This window comes from Artemia franciscana, chromosome 17, assembly GCF_032884065.1.
Source record: "Artemia franciscana chromosome 17, ASM3288406v1, whole genome shotgun sequence".
Taxonomy (NCBI): Eukaryota; Metazoa; Arthropoda; class Branchiopoda; order Anostraca; family Artemiidae; genus Artemia; species Artemia franciscana.
This window is the reverse complement of record NC_088879.1, coordinates 14,933,525-14,950,402: the sequence shown is the minus strand read 5'-3', so window position 1 is coordinate 14,950,402 and position 16,878 is coordinate 14,933,525. Positions and strand designations below refer to the sequence as shown.

Below are 16,878 nucleotides of genomic sequence, written 5' to 3'. Positions count from 1 at the left end.
TATGCCTCTTATTCAGTAAAGGCTTTACTTTGGTAGTCCTGTAATTTGACCTTTCCATCCTCCTCTAAAGTTTGTATTTGTCGACAAAAAATCCTTCTCATATAGCAGCTGTTCAAAACTCTTCCTTATGACCCGGCTAAAACCCCGAATATCCCTGAAGGGATGACAAAATACACGAAATTCGATCCAGGAGGCTTCGTTCCCACTTGCACTCTTTTCAGGGATTCCATAGAACCCTGTTTCAGTACTCCAAAAAATTTATGATGTTCATTTTACGAGCTTAAAGTATATTACTTACATATTTTGACAAAATCATTTTTATTATGTGTTCATTTTTTTATCAAACAAAAGTATATAAAAAAAAGCACTTCAACATAAATTCTCCCATAAGGATCCATAGTCAGGAAAGCTGGGGAGAAAAAAAGACAAAAAAACAAAAAAAAAATCTTCCACCTTAAAAATCCCCAAAATCACAAGCTAGGCAGAGGAATAGTACAAGAATTCAAACTAAGCAACCAAAACAACTGATATAACAATAAAATTGAATAAAAACCTAAGACACAATATCAATTATTAATCCATTTTAAGCGTTGTGTTTTCGTCGATTATACTGGCTACTAGATTATTATGAGGGTCAAAAATTTACTAGGATACACGTTAAAGGCTATAGGCTATTGCCCTCAGAGATTACCAATACTTGATACTAAGAGACTTCGACTAATTAAGACCTAATCGGTTAATTAAGACTTAATACCACAGAGACTTCGTATTCTTAATACTGACATTTAATTTCGTGCAGTTTTTTAGTTTCAATACAGTTAAAAAAATGTTGATAAAACTTTTTCGCTTTCCTCCTATAATATAGAAAATAACTCATATAAAATAGAAAATAATCATAGAAAATAATCAATCTTTATATAGAAGAAAATAACTCAATCTTTAATATTGAAAGTAACTCAAATTTAAGATTTAGGTAAGGTAAACTAATTAATTTTTTCTCTCTTTTTGCAAGATTTTCAAACAAGGACTACTTGGATTTGGAAGACTTGCAGCTTTTTCTAGAGGGCGAACAAGGGGTAAGAGCATTTTCTTTAATCTTTGCTCTGCAAACATATAGCTGCTCCTCCCTATAAAAAACAATGCATATCCCTTCTGTCTATCCTTTTGGGTTTATTCAAATATTTAATTTTGCTAACGGATGTAGAATTTATTTGCTGCTTGCCTTTGGTCCTCAGTTTTATAGATTATAAGCAAGCGTTCGATTTTGTTGATAGAAGAGCTTTAACAAAGGTTTTACCCTTAAATGGTAAATTAAATAATAAAAAAAACAAGTTTTTTTTAACTGCAAGTAAGGAGCGACATTAAACCTTAAAATGAACAGAATTTTTTCTGTATATGAAAGGGGTTGTCCCCTCCTCAACACCTCGCTCTTTACGCTAAAGTTTGACTCTTTCTCACAACTCTACTTTTTAAAACAATAAAGAAATTTAGCGTAAAGAGCGAGGCGTTGAGGAAGGGACAATCCCTTTCATATACGGAATAATTTCTGTTCATTTTGAGTTTTAATGTCACTCCTTACTTGCAGTTTAAAAAACTTGTTTTTTATTTAATTTCTGAACGTTTTGAATTAATGCATGTTTTGATTTTGGCTCACCGCACATGAATAATTTAAAAAAAAAATATATACTATTTTTTTCGGCTAAATGGCTTTCTCATTGTTTTTATCGGACCATTTTGACAAGGAAAAGGGGTGGGGGAGGAGGCCTAGTTGCCCTCCAATTTTTGGTTATTTAAAAAGGCAACCAAAATATTCTTTTTTTTTTTACGAACGTTTTTATTAGTAATAAATATACCTAACTTACGAATTAACTTACGTAACGAACTTCTATATTTGAATATTTTAATTACGTATATGAAGGGGGTTTGCCCCCTCATCAAAACCTCGCTCTTTACAATACAGCTTGAATTGTGTCCCGATTCCTTAAGAATGAGTTGTTAAGTTGTTAACAATGATAAACAACATGACTATCTCAGAATTTTGATCTGGTGACTTTTGGAAAAAAATGAGCGTGGGAGGGGGCCTAGGTGTCCTCCAATTTTTTTGGCCACTTAAAAAGGGCACTAGAACTTTTAATTTCCATTAGAATGAGCCCTTTCATGACATTGTAGGACCACTGTGTCGATACGATCATCCCTGGGGAAAAAAAAACAACAAATTAACACGCATCCGTGATCTGTCTTCTGGCAAAAAAAAATTCCACATTTGTGTAGATAGGAGCTTGAAACTTATACAATAGAGTCTTCTGATACGATGAACTTGATGGTGTGATTTTTGTTAAGATTCAGTGAATTTTATGGGGAGTTTCCCCTATTTTCTAAAATAAGGCAAATTTTCTCAGGCTTGCAACTTTTGATGGGTAAGACTAAACTTGATGAAACTTACATATTTGAAATCAGCATAAAAATTAAATTCTTTTAATGTATCTATTGGTATTAAAAGTCGGTTTTTTAGAGTTTTGATTACTATTGAGCCGGGTCACTGCTTACCACAGTTCGTTACCACGAACTATTTGATACCAGACAAATGCATTAAAGTTATGTAAGAGAATAATACTGCTGCGGTTAAGGTAGGAAATGAGGTTAGTAGCTGGTTTGTATTAAACCAGGAGTTAAGCAGGGTTGTGTTCTATCCCCCTTGTATGTATCATTATAATGGACTTTGTCTTAAGAAGCACATGAAAGACAATGGGAGACCACGGATTCCAAAGGGGAAGGAAAACTCTCCTGGACTTGGAAAATGCTGATGATTTAAGCATCCTACATGAAAGTGTGAGCAAAACGAATGAACTTTTAGAGGTTTTGCAAGTTCGGCGTGCTAGAATTGGTAAGAAAATTAATGTTAAGAAGACTAAGTCACTAAGGCGAGGAATAATTGAAAATGAAGGTGTGACGTTGTGTAACGAAAAGATTGATCAAGTGGGCAGCTTCACTTACCGTGGTAGTATTATTAGTATAGACGGTGGGAGCAGTGAAGATGTTAAAAGTAGAATAGCCAAGGCTCAGGATGTTTTTTCTAGTGAAAAAAAGTTTGGAAGAATAGGAAGATAAGTCTGCAAAACAAGATTAGAATATTGGAAGGTACAGTGATGAAAGTGGTAAAATATGAATCTGAAGCATAAGCGCTCCGAAAAGCGGATGAAGACTTACTAGATGTTTTCCAGAGAAATTGTCTACAGATTGTCTTGGGTACCCGGCTGACTGACCAAATTTCAAACAGTAGGCTGTATGAAAGATATGGTTCAAATCCCGCTTTCTACGGCTATAGTGAAAGAAAGGTTGAGATGGCTAGGGCACGTTCTGCGGATGAAGGATGACAGATTGCCGAAGATTGTCCTTTTCGGCCAACCATCTAGGGCTAAACGGAATGCAGGTTGTCCTTGTCTTGTGTGGGAGGATGTCATAAAGAAAGATTTAAAGGAAATGAGAACTTCAAAAAAAGAGAGAGGCTTTGAACAGATTGGGATGGAGGAGGAGCGTGCGTAGCTATGTTTGTCTCAGGTGGCTTGGTGCTACACTGAGTTGTTAATAATAGAATAACTACTAGTAACAGTAGTATTAGTAGATAGGTATAGTTGCATAAGTTTTCACTTAGCCAATTCAAACAATCAGATTTGAGGAGGAGCGTGCGTAGCTATGTTTGTCTCAGATGGCTTGGTGCTGTGGTGAGTTGTTAGTAGTAGTAGTAGTAGTAGCAGTTACCTAACTTTCCCAATCGTTTTCTCAATAATAGGTACGGTAGTCCAACATCATGGACAAGCCAAAACAAACTTGCTTACAAATTTCCAGTTTTTATTGAGAGAAGAAGGGTCACAAGCATATTGAATAGTTTTGTTTCAAAATTCATTTCAAGGCCTTATTCTTGCTATATAGATGGAATATTCAACTTAATTTTCAAGGTCAAGACATATCTCTGGCCTTAGTAGCATAAATCAGTTTTTGTTTGCCGAAGGATTTTGGTATTAAACCCTTGATGCATTCTCAAGCGTAATTGGTGCTTTTTTTATAATACAATTTTATCATAATTGTTTTTATACTTTATGCTTTTTAAAGATATAATTTTATAAGTGATATGTTTAGAAATCATGTTAGTTTACACCATGGAGATGTTTTTTCATTACTTTCGCCTTTTTCTTTACTAAGTACTTTTGTGAAGAAAAAAATTATCATTTGTTGAAAAAAAATTATATTTCTTGTTGAAAGAAAAAGAAAGTTTTTGTGGTAATTTTTATTGTTCAACAGTAATTTTTAATATTCTGACATAAGAACTTCATACTCATATAATTTTTCTTTTCGGAGGTCTCCACATTAAAATTAATCATGTCAATCCAAATTCCTTCAGCCAAGGCAACAGAACCTATTCTTAATATGCAGCAAGGAAGTCTGAACACAGCACAAACAAAAATTTATATTCAGAACGTTGGAAGTAATAAACGACTACTATATGTAATTGACATTGTCAGTTAGATTCATCCAGCCAATAGTTATTCTGAAAACTTTGACATGGTACTATATATATTAATCGGGTAACGGAACCGTAGTGCTGGAGAGCAGGGGTTAGATCAGTCAGTTGGTTTTAGTTTTAGGATCATGCTCACAAGAAAACAAACGTTTTCTTTTGAGCAAGAAAACAAAACTAACCTAAAGGTAAGTGAATGCGTCATATAATAAAAATAGCATTCAGTCAGCAGCTTTTATAAAAATTTGAAAACTTCACGTAGTTTGGTAAATATACCGATTTGTGTCGTGGCTTAGGATCAGTTGTTTATTCTTGTAGGAGGGAGGGATGGGTAAAGGGACGCAAACTTTTCGTGGATGCGGGAATATTATTTCTCCGCTTTTCACAAAACCGGATACGCTACGATTTTTTTTTTTTTTTTTTTTTTTTTTTTTTTTTTTTTTTTTTTTTTTTTTTAGCATTTCCTTTGATAGGCTCTGTGGCTACTGTTTTATATTCTGACAATTAATAACCCTTTTTCTTGATTAATTAGAAATTTTTTTTCGAGATATTTTTTCTAAAAAAAATTAAAGGTAATATTAAACTTAAGATCAGAAGAAATAGAAACCTGCAATAACTCAAACTCAAAACAACCAGAAACTAATATTAAAGAATAAATGAAACTCCAAATGAACAGAAATTAAACAAACAACCGTAGTAAAAAAACACAAAACAGGTACTAATATAAATGAATATATAAATCTCAAAAAGTGTTAAGCTTAAGTTAAATATGCAAATCGGGCTTAAAACGAACAAAAATATTTTGCTATTGAGGCATAAATGGAACACAAAACGAACAGAAATCCAATAAACAATCATAGCAAACAAACAAACAAGTCACTAATATAAATGAGTAAATAAATCTTAAATGAATGAAACTTAGATTAAATATGCAAATCCAGCTTGAAACGAACAAAAATCTCCACAAAGAAGAGTTTGAGTTTTGCCCCCTTCTTTCACTGTAAAAGTCTAAAGCCTAATGTGTCATTGGCGCTTTATTGGAAACTATATGTGTCTTGAGTAGTCTTGAAAAGTACAAATAAAATCAACCTGAATGTTTGGTATATAAAGCTTATTACTTGTTGAAAGATCACCACTTCAAGACTTTATTTCACTGTAACTTTGTTTTAGTTTTCAATGGTGCAATAACTGAGAAAGAAAACATTTGTAACAGAATTCGTTTTCAGTGAAGCACCAATGACTTAGTAGGCTTTAAACTTTTACAGTTAGGGGAGGGGGCAGTATCCAAGCTTTTGTTTGTAGTGAAACCATATTTGTCTTGAACATTCTTGGAAAGAACCAATATAATTAAAGTAAATATTTCATATATATTGACATTAATTATTGAGAGCTCATCAGTTCAAAATTAAATTTTACTGCCATTTTTATGCTTATTTTCAATGTTGTAATAAGTAAAAATGAAAATATTTGCAATATAATTCGTTTTCAGTAAAGCGCCAAAGACGCAGTTTACTGTTTTGAGTTTGAGTTATTGCAGGTTTCTACTTCTTCTGATCTTAGGTTTAATATGACTTTTACTTTTCTTTAGAAAACTTCTTTGTCGGAGAGTTTTTTAAAATTAATTTCTGTTTGTTTTTGATTGCCAAAGTTTCAAGTTTGTTAAAATTCCCTGTTTCAAAATAATTTTTATATTCCAAAATAAATTAACGATTTTAGTAAGAACTAATAAATTAAACTTAATACTGGATATACAACAATATATAATTGCTGAAAGCTCACAAGCTCAAGATTTTGTTTCCCCCGGCCGGATTTAAAACTTTGGCGCCTCTAGGCCCAACCGCTTTTGTCGCTCCGTTTTTGCAAGATTTTTACGAGAAATCCCCAAAACTTCGGGTTTTGAAAGTTTTTAAAAAACTCCTTATTTCAGAATAAGATTTTTTTCAACAACAAACTTTCATCAAAGTATCAAAACTAGTATAAAAGTAACAATATTAAAGTACCGAAGCATCAAAGAAAAGAAAGGATCAAAGTTAAGAAGGTGTACAAAGTAAACAAAGTAGTAAAGTAACAATAAGCAACTTGCCAACTTATAGTCCTTGCACCGTAAATCGAAGTTACAAAGTAAATCACTAAATCAAAGTATCAAAGTAAACAAAGCATCAAAGCAACAAAAATTAGGCTCAGTAGCTCAGAGCCATTTCTCTGGAGCTGGGGGGATGGTTTCAACCCTGGAAGCATAATTATTTGGCCTTTGAACTATTTTGAACAAAAAGGCTATCTCAAAATATTTTAAAGGATGCTCTTTGGGAAAGTGGGGCATGGGCTAGTTGGCCATTGATTACTTTCGACTCTTAAAAAAGGCTAGCAGTTTTGATTTCCGATCGAGTGAGCCCCCTCCAAAGTTAATACGACCACCCCTTCCAAATAACCTTATGTTATGTTATTCCACATAACCTAAAAATGGGCAACTTACATATGTTACAATCCATGCCTCGGAGGCTAGGGAAAATTTCTCAACCCTAAGTTATAGTAATTTGAATGTTGGACTATTTTGAACAAAACGGCTATTTTGAAATTTTGATAAGATGCATTTGGAGTAAAAAAGCACCGGGGGGGGGGGGGTGTGGCTTGTCACTTTTTGATCACTTTTGATTTTATATGAACTTACGACTTATATAAGTTACAACTCTCGTCCCGGGTGCTATGGAGGATTTCTCAAACCCTAATTTATAGTAATTTGAATTTGGAAGTGTTTTGAACAAAATGGCTATCTCAAAATTTTATCGGACTTATTTTGGGAAAAAGGCGTGGGGGGGGGGCTAGATACCCACCAAAAATCTAATCAAACGAGATCTCTGAAGTTTATACGACCCCCCCCCCCCCCTACGTAAAACCTAGCTTACAAAACTTGCCCCTGGCCTCTGGGGGGATATTTGAATCCCTGAAATTTCGATTATTTGGTCTTTAAACTATTTTGAAGACAAAAGCTATCTCAAATTTTGATTGGATGCATTTGAGGGAAAAGGGCCTGGGGGAGCATTCAGAAGTTTGTCCGACCATCCCTTCCTTAAAAACCTTATATGCCCCCAGGGTATATTTTAAAACAATTGCCCCTGGATTCTGGGAGGGGGTTCTTCCTGGAATTTTTTTATATTATCTTTGGCGTAATTTCAACAAAATGGCTATATACAAATTCGATTGGACGCATTTGGGGAAAAGAAAGTTAGGAGGAAGAGGGGGAGGGTTAGTAGCAGTCAGATTACTTTTCCCTCTTAGTAGATAAGTTAGAACTTTCAATTCCTAAACTTTTGAGTGGCCTCCTAAGTTATACGACCACCTCTTCATGAAAACCATATTTTCCCCCTATGCATAAGTTAAAACCGTTCCCCGGGCCCTGGGGGGGTATGTTGACAACAAAGTTTTTGTTATCTTATCGTCTGACTATTTCAAACAAACTAGCTAGCTCAAAATTTTCATTTGATATATTTGGCGAAAAGAGGTGCTTGTGTCAAGGGAGGGGTTAGATGCCATCCGTTATCTTTCAACTCACTAAAAGTAACTAGAACTTCCATTTCCCAATCAAATGAGCCATCTTTGTAGTTTATACGACCCCGTCCCTTTACATGAAAAAGCTCATACGCCTTCGGTTTATAACTTAAAACACTTGCCCCGGGCTCTTGGGGGTTGTCTCGACCCCGAAGTTTTCGTTATCCGATGTTTAAACTATTTAAAAAAAATTGATATCTCAAAATTTGAGATAGGTTTTAGGACAAAAGGGTTAGGGGGGGATAGTTGCGCTCAGATCTCTTTTGACTCTTAAAAAGTCAGTTATAACTTTCAATTTCCAATAGAATGAGCCACAATCGAAGTTTATACAACCACCTCTTGCACACAAACCTTATACGCCTCCTGAATATAGCTTAAACACTTAGTGTTTAAGAGATAATTTAAACCCCAGAGCCCTCAGGCTCTGGGGGGGGAGGGTTGTGTCGACCCCTGAGTTTTTGTTTTCTGATGTTTAAACTATTTAAAAAATGATTATCTAAAAATTTATATCGGATGGGTATGGGCGAAAAGGCTAGGGGGGCTAATTGCCTTCGATTCTCTTTTGACTCTTAAAAAGTGAACTAGAACTTTCAATTTTCAATCAAATGAGGTTTCTCTGAAGTTTATACGAGGAATCCATATACACCTCCAGGAAATAACTTACAATGCCTGTTCCCGGGCCCTGGGGGGATTTGTCGACTCTGGAGTTTTTGTTCTCTGACTTTAAGCTATTTAAAAAAAAATCCCATTTCATAATTTCTATCAGAATGGTATGGGGAAAAAGGCTAGGGAGACTAATTGCCCTTGTTTCTCTTTCGACTCTTAAAAAATGAAGTAGAACTTCCAATTTTCAATGAAACGAGCCCTTTATTAAGTTTACACGAGCATCTCTTCTATAAGAACCGCATATACCCCCGGGGCATAAGTTACAAATCGTGTCCTGAGCTCTTGGGAGTTTTGTCGACACCGGAGTTTTTATTTTATGATCATTGAACTATTTTTGGAAAAAATGACTATCTCAAAGTTCTTATCGCAGGAGCTTGAGGGAAAAAGGAGATGAAGGGGGAGGGGGCTTGTTGCCCTCCAATCTCTTTTGAATCTTAAAAAGTGAATCAGAACTTTCAACTTCCAATCAAATGAGCCTTCCCTGAAGGTTTATATAAGCTTCTTTTCCATAAGGACCATATATGCCCCCAGGGCATAGCTTACAACGCCTGTCCTCGGACCCTGAGGGGTTGTGTGGACACCGGAGTTTTGTTTTATGATCTTTGAAGCTCTGTTAACAAAATGGCTGTCTAAAATTTTTTATCGAATAAATTTTGAAAAAAAGGTGAGGAGGGGGGGGGCTAGTTGCCCTCTGATCACTTTTGACTCTTAAAAAGGGTACTAGAACTAGCGATTTCCAATCGACAGAGCCCCCTCCGAAGTTTATGTGACGACCCCTTCTCTACGAAGTGCCTCTGGGAAAGAAAACAAATAAAAAAACACTGGAGCCGTATGACTTTTACTATAGGCAACGCTCAGCGTTGCGTCTGATTAATCAAGAAATTCCTCAAGGCAATTTAAAAAACAAAACAAAAAAGACTAAAGAGCTACATTAAATGAAAGACAAATAATAAGACATAAACACTAAAAAGACGAAGATAAGAACTAAAACTAAATAAGAATTCAAGATTAAAACGAACATACATCATTATCAATAAATAAATGAAACCCAAAATGAATAGTAATTACCATGAACAATTCATTGAAACTCAGAATAACCAGAAACTAACCCAAACAGGAGAGTGGGGATAAACCCCCTTATTTTCGCTGTAAAAATCATCATGCGCTTTTCTGAATAAAATTTTTATTTCAAGTTGTGGTTTTTATTTGTCATAATATCAACAAAAAAGGAATAAATTTCCATAGTATCCAAATTAAAGAAAATAAATGTTGAATGTGTGTTGACGGTTCAATATATATTAATTTCTTTATAAATTTTATATTTTTTTGATTAATATTTTTTTTGATTATATTTTTTTTGATTTATATTTTTTATATTAATTTCTTTATAAATTTTATATTTTTTTGATTAATATTTTTTTTGATTATATTTTTTTTGATTTATATTTTTTATATTAATTTCTTTATAAATTTTATATTTTTTTGATTAATATTTTTTTTGATTATATTTTTTTTGATTTATATTTTTTATATTAATTTCTTTATAAATTTTATATTTTTTTGATTAATATTTTTTTTGATTATATTTTTTTTGATTTATATTTTTTATATTAATTTCTTTATAAATTTTATATTTTTTTGATTAATATTTTTTTTGATTATATTTTTTTTGATTTATATTTTTTATATTAATTTCTTTATAAATTTTATATTTTTTTGATTAATATTTTTTTTGATTATATTTTTTTTGATTTATATTTTTTATATTAATTTCTTTATAAATTTTATATTTTTTTGATTAATATTTTTTTTGATTATATTTTTTTTGATTTATATTTTTTATATTAATTTCTTTATAAATTTTATATTTTTTTGATTAATATTTTTTTTGATTATATTTTTTTTGATTTATATTTTTTATATTAATTTCTTTATAAATTTTATATTTTTTTGATTAATATTTTTTTTGATTATATTTTTTTTGATTTATATTTTTTATATTAATTTCTTTATAAATTTTATATTTTTTTGATTAATATTTTTTTTGATTATATTTTTTTTTGATTTATATTTTTTATATTAATTTCTTTATAAATTTTTTTTTTTGATATTAATTTCTGATAGTTTCAGCATTCTTGGATTTATTAGCGTTTTGCCAGAGTAGATATTTAAATTACATTTAGTTTTCAGTAAGGCAATTATAGGTAGAACTAATTTTACCAACAGGCCAGGATTCTGATGATCTGTCTAAAGGAAGTTATTTTATTATTCATCTTGTGATTGTTGTCTATTAGAAACACCCACCTCTTTAATGGCGTAGGTACGCTTGGGGTAAAATTTCACCTACTTATATCAGAACAAACAAGTATAGCATTATTGCACTCAGTAATTTCTCAGTAATTTCTGTTCATTTTAAGTTTTAATGTCGCTCCTTACTTTCAGATGAAAAAAACTTGTTTGTTTTAATCTAATTCTTAACATGTTGACTAGTTGTTAATGAATACTGCTAGAACTGACACACAAATACAAATAGTTCAAGGAGTTCACCATTATTGTAACGGAGAAACTCAAAATCTGGCTATTAAAACGCTTGTATATAAGAAAAAACATGAATAAAAGCCTCGATAAGGAAAAAAATGTTATATCTCCGAGGAAAAAATAAAATCTATTTGAAATGTTTTCAAGAAAGTTGAGAGACATCCAGTTTACCCTAAGTTACATAAATTATTATGAAAATAGCCTTGGTAATACTGAAGCTAATATTGAATCAGTGTAGAAGAGACCTTAAAGTAGTGTTATTTGCTCAGTTTACTTCAATACTAAACCCTCCATTTATGCTCATCTTTATCTTTACTAGGGCCTGTCCCGATTTCCTATCAGCAGTGATGATTTGGGAATTTTTTTAATCTTACGTGTACATTTCTTCTGTTCTAGAAGAAACTCTAGCCTATCTGTAAATATCTTCTATTTTGAAAGTCATCCTCTCGCCGAAAGCCCTGTATTCTGACCGTAAAGATGTATTGACAGGAGATAGTTTCCATTGAGTAGGGAAGCACGTGAGAGTCAAGACTACAAAGGTCTGGGGAAGCCTCAAAAGCCAAAGGCCACATACTGAATCTTATTGATTAGATGGACTAAAGAGAAAGCCAAATAAATCTGTTTTTCACACCACTAAAAAGCATGTTTGGTAATGCTTGAACGAAGTTACGGTTTATTATAGCCGTTTGAATTGCCAAAGCCAGTGTCTGATTAATTTAAGCAGAAGATCGATAGATACATGAAATCATGTGAATAAGAGGATTAGCGGCTGATTAGCAACATTTAATGTGCCTGGTGCCATGAAACTACTCTAAAAAACGCTGTTTTGTCAGCAACAAAATTAAAAAGTTACTACTTGTATAAATAAAATTGTCTCTCAAAATCCGAATAAATTTTTAATTTTAATAAATGAAAGTATTTTTACTTTTTTTTTGTAAATTTAGAAAAATAAATTTTTAATATACTAAAAATGTATTTTTGATCCGCTGGGACACCAGAATAAGCCTATTTGACGACATTACAAAACTGCACAATAGTGTTCAAACTTGTCGACCCAATGCAACTTAAGCCCAACATAATTTAACCATCATACATCTAAACTTCACACAACTTAACTCTAAGCAGGTGAAGCATCATATAATTCAACCGTGGATGGCGAAACTGCTCATCTTGTTGTCTTCTTTTATTTGCAATATCTATTGAAATAGGGTGTTTATAAAATGATTTATTAACAACGGTTAATTTCAGAAGCTATACTTCTGAAAGAGGAAATGCTTACAGATAAACTAGTAACTATTTTGAAAAGCTTAGAAAGCTTTTTGCTTACATATTTTGTAGAAAACTGAACTCATTGTGAAGGGGTGTGGGGATCTAAACACGAAAAGGGCCAGCCTCTCGTAAACTTGGAGAGAAACAGGAACAAAATTAAGCTTTGTGAGAGATGGCAACGGAAGGAACCCTTATCTTTGTCTTGATAAAATATGGCTGTACAGGCTCAATTCATGCTTTTTATAAAGTGTATTTTCATTTACAAGTCACCAGATATCCATTACTCTTGAGCTTTCAGCTACTTCTTGGCTACTAAGTTTCATTTTAAAGCGTTTTTGCATTTTTTAAACCATTCAGTTTAAAAAGAAAAATAACAAAAAATAGCTTAGGTTTTGAAAACTCAAATGAGATTTTTTATATGACGGAGAAAATTCCCGAGTGAGTTTTGATTCAGCATGTTAAATTATGCCAACTTAGTATATTTTTCATTTTGAAGAAAGATTTTTTTTTGTATTCTAGAACTTTTAAATTCCATGACTTGGATATTAAGACCAAAGACTGGATATGTAATTAGATAGTGAAGCAGAAGTAAAACAACAGATACAAAAAAATTCACACCGTGTGCTGCTCTTTGGTACTAAATTGGTGTAATTGATGTAATGGTGTAAAGCTAAAATTTAGCTGTTACATTATATTTAATGTTCCAGCAATGATAAATGAATAAAATGTTGTGGAGGTACTGATAAATAGTGGTTGTTAGCTCTCCTTTATTTTTTTTTTTATTAGAGAGTAGGCTCTTGTTAGCAAATATTTTTGTTGTTATCACGACCGGACTCACAAACTAGGTCGAAGCTCAGGCCTCAAGGGCTCATAACTTCATTGCAAAGACTTATAATTACACTTTGTATTCTCAACAAGTTTTTGATGCTACTGTTGTTGCACATTGTCTTGATTGTCACATTGACAATTGTCAATTGAATGACAATTGTCACATTGTCATTGTTGTTGCACATTTGGTTTGAACACACCGACGACATATTAGACATTCTGGGCAATTGTTTCTGTTCTTTGCTTGTCTTTTTTCTTATTAGTCATATCTTCATAGCGTATTTGTCATAGATGGATATATGACAATTATCAAAATATTTTTACGCCACATGTTCGTAGCTTGGTTCTGTAAGCCATTGCTTGTTCGTTAGTGTCTTTTTCAACATTGATGATTAATAATTTTTTCGTGTTTATAAAATTTTTTAAAGATACAGGGTATTGGTTTTGTCTTTGAAGTGTCCTGTTGGTTACAACTTGCCTCGAACGAACTTGTTTAATGCCTTGTTCAGCTCTACGATTGAGACTCCATCTTCCAGGACCGTTGAGGTTCCTCTTAGCCTAGCCCAGAGTTTTCCATCGACCACCTAACAAACTTTGTTGTTAAATATCTAACCTAACTTAGCATACCAACACCAAATACCAACTAAATATTTAATTAAGATATAGCTACAATATAGTTTTCCACCGATCCGAAGCTAATCGCCTGGTATTAATACCATGAAAACCCGTTATTTTCTGATCTTTTCGATCCAAATTCTCGAGTATGTACCATATAATGCGAGTGCCGATTTTGGTTCCTGAAAATTTGGCTGTGTGCTTATTGTACCTCATATTCATCGATATATTATTTTTCTTAAGTTTTTCTTATCTTCCATTTTTTTAGCCAAAAAGGTGAAAATGGCGAATGGTGCAAAATGTAAAAGTAGACAACAATTGTATTTTTTATTTGTCTTAGTAGCAAAGAACTACCAAGTCACGTGTTCTACGAATAATTTTGTCGTAATTGTCAACTGGTTTTTACAAACAGAAAGGCTTGTTTTTTTTTTCTAATTGTCTTATATCTACATTAAAGAAGAGGAGGGCTGGGTCACGTATAATCGTTTTATACATGAACTAAGACAAGGCGAATCCTGCTCCCAACAATTCGTGCAATAGTATCCCTATTACGACCATCCCTCGTATATGAAATCCTTATAACTCTTATGACACTGATTAAGGCCTTGAAGAATTCAATAATACCATACCAAGAGGAAATGATTCACATGGAATTGGTACTTTAGGCGTCAAATATTCTAAGAAAGGTCTTCAATTGTGTATAATCAATATTATATATATGTCTTTCTGTATCAGTTTTAAGGAAAGTATTGCTTTTATTTAGAAAAAATAATATGGTTTGATCCTTTGGTTGTCCCCCTCCTAAAGTCTTTAATACACTTAAAAAAAAATTACTTTTAGCAACATACTTTATTTGAAGACTCCTCAAATCTTAAAATCAATCTCATTTTGAAAGTGATCTATGCTAACTTCGAAATGGTATGCAGTTTCTATGCTTAGAAATAGGATTTATTTGAGTTCTAGATATCATTCAGGCCTAAAAAGCAAGAACAAATATCTGTTGTATTTTAATGGTGGTATAGCCTGGACTTACTTTATTTTTATTACTTTTTTTTCATCGGAAGGAGACAAAAAGATCCATCGTATCGTATAATTGTTCCTTAGGTATCATTAGGAATGTTATTCCTAACTAAGAATCAGGGAACAAGACTAGATGCCTTGATAAGGAATTTCATTAGTTATTGTCCTGAAACCCATTATTAGCATCTTCCATTCATCTTCTATTCTATTCATTAGCGGGATTACTAATAGTGTATGACATTTTATTTCAAAATGTAGGAAACATTATAATTTTTTCCGTATCTAATCTGCTTTTCAACCTATTTTGAAATATACAGAGGTGATAAACAATAAAAAATAATATCAAAAGAAAATATTCTCAAATAGGAGATACAAAGAAGATACAGAAGATACAGAAAAAGAAAGAAGAAAGAAAAAGAAGATACAGAACTTCAAACAAATATAAACATAAAAGACTAAAGCAAGAAAATGACAAAAAATTGTCAACTTGAAAGAGTTTCGAATAATTTTTATTGCCTTTATTTAGGATGGAGCTGTTTTGTTTTTGCAATGTTTTTGTAATGATTTGTTTTTCTTTTTCTCGTGATTCTATTGGTCTGTCTTTGTATCTCTTTCTTTTGCAGACTAGATGACTTGGTCGAGATCGTTGACTAATTACCAGCTCTTTATTTATTTTATTGGTTCTTGCGTGTTATAGTGATTTCACCAAAGAAGTGAAGTTAGGTTAATCCTAATGAAATATACCAAAACATGATGATAATATAATATTATAGTAGCAAAAATATGGAAACTACACATAGAAATATGGAAAGCAGGCCACTGAGAGCAAATTATATTAAACAACTAACCACCTCTGAATATTAAATTAAATAAAAAAAGTTTTTTTAAATGAAAGTAAGGAGCAACATTAAAACTTAAAACGAACAGAAATTACTCCGTATATGAAAGGGGATTTTCCTCCTCAACGCGTCGCTCTTTACTCTAAAATTTGACTCTTTCTCTTAACTCTATTCTTAAAACAGTAAAAAACTTTATCGTAAAGAGCTGGGTGTTGAGGAGGAAAGGCCCCTTTCATATACGGAGTAATTTCTGTTCGTTTTTGAGTTTTAATGTTACTCCTTACTTTCATTTAAGAAAACTTTTTTTTTTTTAATGTCTGGGTGTTTATGAATTAATGCATGTTTCGATCTTGGCTCTCCGCACACAAATAATTAAAACGAAATTTGTATATTCATTAATTGCAATTAATCGGAAGATTTTGAGAAAAAAAGGCGAGGGAGGAGGCCTAGTTGCCCTCCAAGTTGATTCCTTTAAAAAGCAACTAGAACTTTTAATTTTTTACAAACGTTTTCATTGGTAAAAAATATAGGTAACTTACGAATTAACTTACTTAACGACCTTCTATATTCGTATGTTTTTATTGCGTATATGAGGGGGTTCAACCCTCGTCGATACCTCGCTCTGTACACTAAAGTTTAGATTTTGTCCCAATTCCTTAAGAATAACCTCTGAACCACAAAGGCCATAGAATAAATAGTTGAAATTACTAAAAACACGTTAGCGTAAAGAGTGAGGTATAACGAGGAGGTAAACCCCTCATATGCCTAATAATTTTTATTCGTTTTAAGTTTTAATGCTGCTCCTTACTTTCAGTAGAAAAAAACTTTTCATATTTATTTTTCCATTGCCTTTTCAAATTATGCTAGAAAATCCTGCGCCCCCTTCATTGAACTTATTTTCCCCCATAAGAAGTTTCTCCATGGAAATATCCTCCCACGTAACTCCCCCTCAACTCTCCCCCCTAAACCAAAAAGTCCCCCTGAAAACGCCTGTAAACTTCCCAGTAACCATTACTATATGTAAACATAGGTCAAAGTTTG

At 32.5% G+C, this 16,878-nt stretch overlaps 1 protein-coding gene across 1 annotated transcript in view; it reads left to right on the top strand.

The window, feature by feature from the left end:
* Positions 1 to 2,745: 2,745 nt before the first annotated feature.
* Positions 2,746 to 16,878, top strand: part of LOC136037490 (inactive phospholipase C-like protein 1) — a 169,147-nt gene continuing 155,014 nt past the window's right edge. Inside the window, exon 1 of the mRNA XM_065720206.1 lies at positions 2,746 to 2,976. Within this exon, the coding sequence (XP_065576278.1) occupies positions 2,746 to 2,976 (231 nt within the window). The remainder of the gene's footprint in view (positions 2,977 to 16,878) is intronic.